Below are 8,297 nucleotides of genomic sequence, written 5' to 3' on the forward strand. Positions count from 1 at the left end.
CTGAGGATTGAACTCAGGGGCACTAGACCACATCCACATCCCCAGCCCTACTTTGTATTTTATTTAGAGACAGAGTCTCACTGTTGCTTAGTGCCTTAGTTGCTGAGGTTGGCTTTGAACTCGTGATCCTCCTGCCTCAACCTCTGAAGCCGCTGGAAAGGCATGCACCATTTGCTTGGCTAGGGATTTCACATTCTTAACTCATTGTGGAGAAGTTACTTTGAGATCTTTTACATTGTCTCATCTGTACTTGATCTTTTAAAAGTGTACTTAAGGGGCTGGAGATGTGGCTCAAGCGGTGGCGCATTCGCCTGGCATGCGTGCGGGCTGGGTTCAATCCTCAGCACCACGTACAAACGAAGATGTTGTGTCCGCTGTAAACTAAAAAATAAATATTTAAAAAAAAAAAAAAGTGTACTTAGGGGCTGGGGATGTGGCTCAAGCAGTTGCGCGCTCGTCTGGCATGCGTGCGGCCCGGGTTCGATCCTCAGCACCACATACCAACAAAGATGTTGTGTCCGGCGATAACTAAAAAAAAAAAATATATATTAAAAAAATTCTCTCTAAAAGTGTACTTAGTACTTGCAGCCCATCTCATTGCTGCTGGCCAAATGTCAAATAACCCCATGTGCCTGATGGCTACTGTTTTGGCCATCGTAGGCCCAAAACATTCTCCTTAGGCTTCCTAGGTTGTGGCTGTTGCTTTACTATAAGGAAAGGTTTTAAAAGTGACAGTGATTACTGGATTTTATTTTTGTTGGTGCTGGGGATAAAACCAGGGCCTCATGTGGGCTATGCAACTATTCTACAACTGAGCAACACCCTAGCCTGCCACAGATTTTTTTAGAATTTTTTTTTTTTTTTTAAGAATTTTAATTTTAATTTTTTTTTTAGTTATCGGCGGACATAGCATCTTTGTTTGTATGTGGTGCTGAGGATCGAACCTGGGCTGCACGCATGCCAGGCGAGCGCGCTACCGCTTGAGCCACATCCCCAGCCCCCACAGATTTTTAATAACCTCATAAATAAGCATCAGAGGAGTACCACATGAAAGCTAGTGACTTAGTCATACATATTATTTCTTGTTTATACATAGTTATTGAGTGATGTTGTGGATAAATGCTGCAGGGGGGCACCCAGAAACTGGATTCTACTTTGGTGGCCTTGATGATTTGTAGGACAGAAGAAGATTTAAATGCATTTGTATGGTTGACACTAGTGAAACATGAGTGTGTAGGTGGGGATTTGTTGCTAATATTGCCTTTTTAGATTATTTTGACTTTTCTTCTAGGTCACTAAGGTTACCTACTCTTGGATTGTGGAACTGAAGCTCAGGCAACTTTCTGTTGCTGGGGTTACTCAACTTTTGTCCTTATCTCTTTCTTGTGTCCCACTTTGGGGCTGTTTTTTTTAAAATTTATTTTTTAGTATTTTTAGGTTGACAAAATATCTTTATTTTATATTTATATGGTGTTGAGGATCGAACCCAGTGCCTCATGCGTACTAGGCGAGCACGCTACCACTGAGCCACAACCCCAAACCTTGGGATGGCTGTTGGTTTTTGCAGGCTGCTGCAAAGGTAGAAGTGGGATAGATTAGATGGAAGTGGGTGATTTAGCTTTGCTTGCCACCAGACAATGGTAGTATTTTATTGGCATTGAAAATTTTTATTATTTTTGTGTAGTGGTACTGGGGATTGAATTTAGGAGTCCTCTGCCTCTGAGCTATATCTTTTTTTTTTTTTTAAAGACAGGGTCTTGCTAAGTTGCCCAAGTTGGCCTCAAACTTGAGATCCTTTTGCCTTAGCCTCCTGTGTCACTGAGATTACAGACATGTGCCATTGCACTTGGCTTAAATTATTTTTGAAAATGATTTCTGTGATTGATAGAGGAATGGTGTTAGGTTCTTTAGAATCTTGATTTTGGTTTGGTCTGTTCAGGACTTTGATGGTGAATTTTGAAGTTAGGGCTTTGTGTTCCTAGTAGCCTGCTCCTCGTCTCTGATTGCTCCCCCCACACCTTTTCTTTTTCTTCTTTTTCTATGGTTCTGGGTATCAAACTCAGGGCCTTGCACGTGCTAGACAGGTGCTGCTGTCCTGCTGCGTGGGACATGTGACTAAATCATTCAGGGTCACTCCAGGTGAATTTGGGTTGGCACTAAATAATCACACACAGAAAGTACCTTTTTCTTAGGGTCCAGTGACAGCTCCTCAGCCCCAGCTCCCACAAAGGAAGCAAGAGAGGCAGACAAAAAAGAGGGCGCATGCCTGAAATCATCTTACTTATTGAGGGGAAGGCACTTGAGAAAGTTCCACCCAAATGAGGCAAGGGATCAAATTTCAGGGGGTAGAGTCTAGCTTTGTGATGTCTGGTGGTCAGTAGGTTGACATCTTGGCAGGTCACACCCATCTTAGGTGCTATGTGGAATTAAAGGCAGAGCAAGCAAAAAGGACCCATACGTGCATAACAGCCCAGACAGAGCAGCAATGTTCTGCTTGTGCGTTCAGAATGCTCACAGCTCACACAGCCCATGGTTGGTCTGCAACACTGTCCTACTGAGCCACACCCCCCAACTCTTTGAATGCTACTTTACTGCAGGTTATGAAGGGGAGCTTCCTTCCACTCGAGAATGGGGACTGATTCCCTCAATTGTGTCTAACTGTGGGGATGCTAGATCAGCAGTGTGCTTCTGCTTTTGTATCTATATATTGAGAAGGTCGTACTCAATCTTTCTGGTGCCTTCTGGTACTTTCAGAATTTGCTGCTGCTCAGATAGTTCTCAATCCTGCACCTTTAATTTCCTGGTTTGGCTTTCCATGTTGCTTTGTGGCCCTAACCTTTAGATTGAGGGTTTTATGAAGGCTTTATGCTGCATGGTATGCCATGCAATTTTCATTCAGTGAGAGTTAAATTAATTCATTTATCAGCTGGTTGCGGTGGCGCATGCTTGTATACCTAGCTGTTTGAGAGGATGAGGCAGGAGGATTGCAAGTTCAAAGCAATGTGGCCCTAAGCAATTCATTGAGACCCTGTCTCTAAAATATAAAAACGGCTGGGGATGTAGCTCTATGGTTAAGTACCCCTGGGTCCCCCCATGCTCCCCCACCAAAAAAAATTCACTCATCATAGATTTGAATGCACTGAAATGAAGTTGCACCATGTCTAAAGTACACAAAGGACTGTGGGAGTTATTGTGTCTTTTATTGCTCTTGGCTAGATAGAGTCCTGACCTAAATGTTGAGATTTATTTTTTAATAACCTCTGTGGGAATCAGCCCCTCAGTGAGACTGGAAGGGGATCAGGCAGCCCTTGCCATTGACCTCCACATGTAGCCAGACTTGGACATGATTGACCATTTCTCTGGTAAGGACTCAGTTTGTGATTATTAGCCACCTTGCCAGCCTGGGTTGCCTCACACTTCACTTCCTTAGTTTTTTCTTCTTGATACTTTCTCAGTCCTTGAGAAGTTCCTGCAAGTTTCAAAGTATAATTTTATAGTCTGCCCTGCTTTTATGATCAAGGTTTCCTTGAATAAGTACGTAATACTTATGTAAAACTGAACAAAATTGATATTAAAATGAACTGGCTTTCTGTCTGTTTGACTTTGATTGAATACCATAACATCTTTGGGGTTAAAAGTTTGAGTGATATTTTATTGTTGCACTAACACTAGATTTCTCTCCCTTTTCAATACCTTGCATAGGTCAACGTGTTGAAACTTACTGTTGAAGACTTGGAGAAGGAGAGAGATTTCTACTTTGGAAAGCTAAGGAACATTGAATTGATTTGCCAGGAGAATGAGGGGGAGAACGACCCTGTATTACAGAGGATTGTAGACATTCTCTATGCCACAGACGTATGTGTTGATACATTTTCTTTCCATTTTGCCTCCTAAGGGGAAATAAGATTAGTTGGTTTCAGCAAACTTTGTGCTAATTCCTGTTGTGTTCCAGTGTAGCTTTCATAAAAAGATTTCATCTTTGATTCCTTAAAGTACAGGGCACCTCTGCCTTGAGGTCAGTGAGCCTTAGAGGAAGCAATAGGACAAGGAGGTGGCTATTTTACCTGCCTCCTATAGATTGTAGTCACTGATAAGCCACAAAATACATCATCCAGAAGCACCCTTCACCTCCGTCCCACTTTCTGTAGCTTGGATCCCTCAGGTAGACCCCCTCAGGACCCCAGGCATGCCATTGGTCCTTTTTTACTGTCTGCGCCCCCAGTTGTCTAAAATGTGCTTTTTTCCTTTCCCTCCAAGGAGCTTGCCCTGGTACCCATTCCCTGAAAGTGCTTTATGGTCAAGTTTTTTTGCATCCTTGTTTATCACACAGCCCAACCTGCTGTTTTAGTTATGACACGTTAGCTGATTGGAGAAGTCTGATTTTCTGTAGATTTAGGATTTGATAACTATCTATCTATTGATATCTAGGATATTCCAAGTAAGATAGGAAGAACATCTTACTTGGAAAGGCTTTAAATATGTTTAATAGGTGTATTTATATTTCTGCATGCCTAGCAAGGTCTGTAGGACCACACTACTTAACTATCTGTAGTATATATAACATTATACAAATATAAGTTAATAATAATGCTTTTATTATGACTGTCTTCTAAACTTGTCTTGTGAATTGTGAAGGATTAATCCAGATGATAAAAAAGTTGATAATTTGTTCAGTAAATCTTTAGGACTTGTTGTGTACTGGATAATGAAAATAAAGATAATAGGTCCTTTGGTCTAGCTTATAATTTTAGTGGACGTGCATCTTAATTCAGCTCTAGAGATTTAGTGTAAGAAAAAGAAAAGATGGTTGAAGATACTGGGGATTGAACTCAGGACCTCAAACATGCTCCGTTGGTGTTCTAACATTGAGCTACATCCCCAGCCCTTCTTGAAAATTTTTTTTTGAAGACAAGGGCTTAGCTGAGTTGCCCAGGCTGGCCTTGATTTTAAGGTCCTCCTGCCTTAGGCTCCCAAGAAGCTAGGATTATAGGTGTGCACCTTCATGCCAACTGAGAAGTTAATTATCATGATGCAGTAGTGTATCCATTCTCTGTTATAAGTGTATGGGGAATGCTCTGCAGTTGGTATGAAATGGAAGCCATGAGTCTGTTTTGTTTTTTTTTCACACTTGTTTTTCCTATGTCATTAATTGTGCTTAGTTTTGACTTTTTGTAAAATACAGTTCTACTGTTCAAGAAATAAAATAGAGATGACTTGGCCTGTGTGATTGTCAAGTGTGAGGTAGAGATAGGAAGAACATCTTACTTGGAAAGGCTTTAAATATGAAGAAAGTGACCCACAGTAGGAAGTGATCATTCATTGTTGAGTAATAGCTTTCCCCTCTCATTTTCCCATTTCAGGAAGGCTTTGTGATACCTGATGAAGGGGGCCCACAGGAGGAACAAGAAGAGTATTAACAGCCTGGACCAGCAAAGCAACATCCGAATTCTTCACTCCAAATCATGTGCTTAACTGTAAAATACTCCCTTTTATTATTCTTAGAGGATTCACTGGTTTCTTTTCATAAGCAAAAAGTACCTCTTTTTAAAAGTGCACTTTGCAGAAGTTTCACTCCTTTTCTAATAAGTTTGAGTTAGGAGCTTTTACCTTGTAGCAGAGCAGTATTAACATCTAGTTCGTTCACCTGGGGATCAAAGAGGCTGACTATGGGGCTCACGATGTGGAATGCTGGTCACACTGATTGCTGGAGAAGGTGTTTTTATGTAATATACTGAGGTGGTGACTTCAGTAAAGACTGAATTGAGTTTTAACCTAATGTGAAGTCTTGGCAGAGAACGTTTTAATAAATAAATGCCTTAAGAGTATTTAAAATATGCTTCCATATTTCAAAATATAAAATGTAACATGACAAGAGATTTTATGTGTCTGACATTGTATCTGGGAAGGAAGATCCAGACCTCAGAACATTTGGAACCTGCTGTCACAGGCCTTGTGGGGTTGCTTGAATCCCTACAGGCCTAGGCTTTGTCCCAAAAGGAAAGTTTAAGCAATTGCTCTGTAAAACCATTTTGTGTCATTGACCAGTTGCATCCTTGCTAAAAGCAAACAGCTTGGTTGCCTGGATGAATAGAAGGTAATTCAGCCCTGAAATGTTTGAGGTGAAGAGTGTTTCATTGAGTGTTTCTCTGATGATTTTTCCATTTATTCCTGAAATTTCTGATGATTTTTCCATTTATTCCTATGTGTTGAGGAAAATGAGGTGTGTCCAGTTTTTAATAACTACTATTGGAGAATTACCCACATCCTTGGGATTTGGATGGGGGTTGTGTCCTGTTTTACTTAAGTTTACATTTAACATGTTTCTCTTCTCTGTCCCCTTGCCCCCTGGGGACTCCTCTTTGGCTCCTTAAGTTTGCTGCTTAGCGTTGGAAGTACAGCAGGCAGATGATCATGCTGCAAGCTCTTGCTGGATCTCTAGCAAAGGGAGTGATCAGTGAAGGCCAGCGTTATCTTGGGATCTACAAGGCTGGGGTGTTTTCGGTTTCTGCTGTCCATGGCTCTCCACTGTTACCCGAATACTTTGCCAGTGCACTAATCTCTTTGGAGATAAAATTCACTAGTATGTTACTAAATGTTAATTTCTTTTGCAGAAAATACAGTACCATGTCTGAATTAATTATTAATATTTAAAATATTTCATTCCTTAACTCTTCTTGATTTGCTTTGCCCATGGCCTATTCAATCCCTTGTTTGGCAGAATTCTGCAAAATGTATGTTACCCACTACTGAGATTGTTTAGCCCCTGATGTGTTTGTATTGGTTTGTTTATGGTGGTAGCTTGTCCTAAAATGTGTGTAGAAAACAGGTATTTTATGATAAAATTGCTGTGTAGTGCATGCTCTGTGTGGAATTCAGAGGAAAACCCAGACTCATTGATTAACAATGCCAAAAAATGCAAGTAACTAGCCATTGTTCAAATGACAGTGGTGCTATTTCTCTTTTGTGGCCTTTTAGACTTTTGTTGCCCTAAAATTCCATTTTGTCGGGAACCCATTTTCCACCTGGTCTTTCTTGACAGGGTTTTTTTCTACTTTTAAACAGTTTCTAAATAAAATTCTGTATTTCAAGAGTGTCATGTCTTCTGAAATTTGTCTTGCCCTGGGTATAAGCTTTTAGGTTCTATAGATAAGATAAGGTACCTGTACTTCTTTCTTAAATTAGGACTGGTATTTTCAAAATCACCCCCCCCCCCCCCCCCCGCTACACACACTAAATGTGCTAATTTCTGAGCCTACTTCCTTTTTCTTCATTCACAGTATATTTCTTAGTGTCCTACTTTCTTAAATTCCCATTATTGTGAGAGGTTTTTCCTCCCAGAAGCCCAAGCTTAGCCTAACTGCTTTGAAGCCTTCTTTAGGCCATTTCCTCCTGAGAAATTTATCAGGATAAAACTTGGTGGATGACCACAGGGATGAGATATAGATATGTATGTATATATTTTTTTTCCCTGAAATTATGTTTTAAAGACAATTTAACACAATCTCAGTTTATAGAATAATCAAGTTGTCACCATTTTTTTCCCTCCCTTAAAAAAATTGTATACCCTTAGAAATGAGTTAAAAAGGCAACTTATTGCCATTTTCATTGCTAAATAAAGTTAAATGGTTGGAAGGTAGTTAGTTATGTAATTTTTACCTCCCATAATTCTGGGTGCTCTGAAAAATCCATCTTGATTAGTGTTGTACCACCTTACTTTCTGTGGAAGTTAATGATATGATACCTTCCTTGAAATGCTACACACCTTCAGAAGGAATATGAAACCCTTGGTGTTCATAATCTACGAGAAGATACCGCCGGGAAAGCATGGAGTTTGTGAAGATACTCTTGGGTGCTGTCAACTAAGTTACTTGGTAAGGAGTGAAGCCAATGTTGGTTGTACCTGTGACCTAAGCCCATTGATTTGGCTCTTTAGGTTAAGGCACATGAAGTCTTGGTGTGACTAATAATAGGTTAAAATACTCGTGTGGTAAACTCAAGTGAGCTGCTTGGTTGTTTGGGAAGTTCTGTGTTGCATGGAGGACAGAGCAACAAATGGGTTCTCTGCTTAGATTTAGGTTCAAGATCCATTCCTTAGGCTGACGGTCTCTGTCTGATGGACTTCAGAGTCTTCTGGGGAGTTTGAAGATTGGAAATCTGCATTCTACTATGTATCTCCGTGACCTATGTTTGAGCTAGTAGTCTGGCTCGTTCTTGGGTCTTACGTAAATGTGTGCAACTTCAAGTTTTAATTCTGGCAGAAGAAATGTCAGATTTGAGTCTTACCCTTTTGAGTTTTA

The 8,297-nt window shown here is 40.4% G+C and overlaps 1 protein-coding gene across 1 annotated transcript in view; it reads left to right on the forward strand.

Moving 5' to 3' along the window:
• Mapre1 (microtubule associated protein RP/EB family member 1) overlaps positions 1-7,090 on the forward strand; it is a 30,150-nt gene extending 23,060 nt beyond the window's left edge. The window contains exons 6-7 of the mRNA XM_076849040.1: positions 3,703-3,855; positions 5,361-7,090. Of these exons, the coding sequence (XP_076705155.1) occupies positions 3,703-3,855; positions 5,361-5,417 (210 nt within the window). The 3' untranslated portion in view covers positions 5,418-7,090. The remainder of the gene's footprint in view (positions 1-3,702; positions 3,856-5,360) is intronic.
• Positions 7,091-8,297: the final 1,207 nt, after the last annotated feature.

The sequence above is a fragment of the Callospermophilus lateralis genome, chromosome 3, assembly GCF_048772815.1.
Source record: "Callospermophilus lateralis isolate mCalLat2 chromosome 3, mCalLat2.hap1, whole genome shotgun sequence".
In the NCBI taxonomy this organism is placed as follows: Eukaryota; Metazoa; Chordata; class Mammalia; order Rodentia; family Sciuridae; genus Callospermophilus; species Callospermophilus lateralis.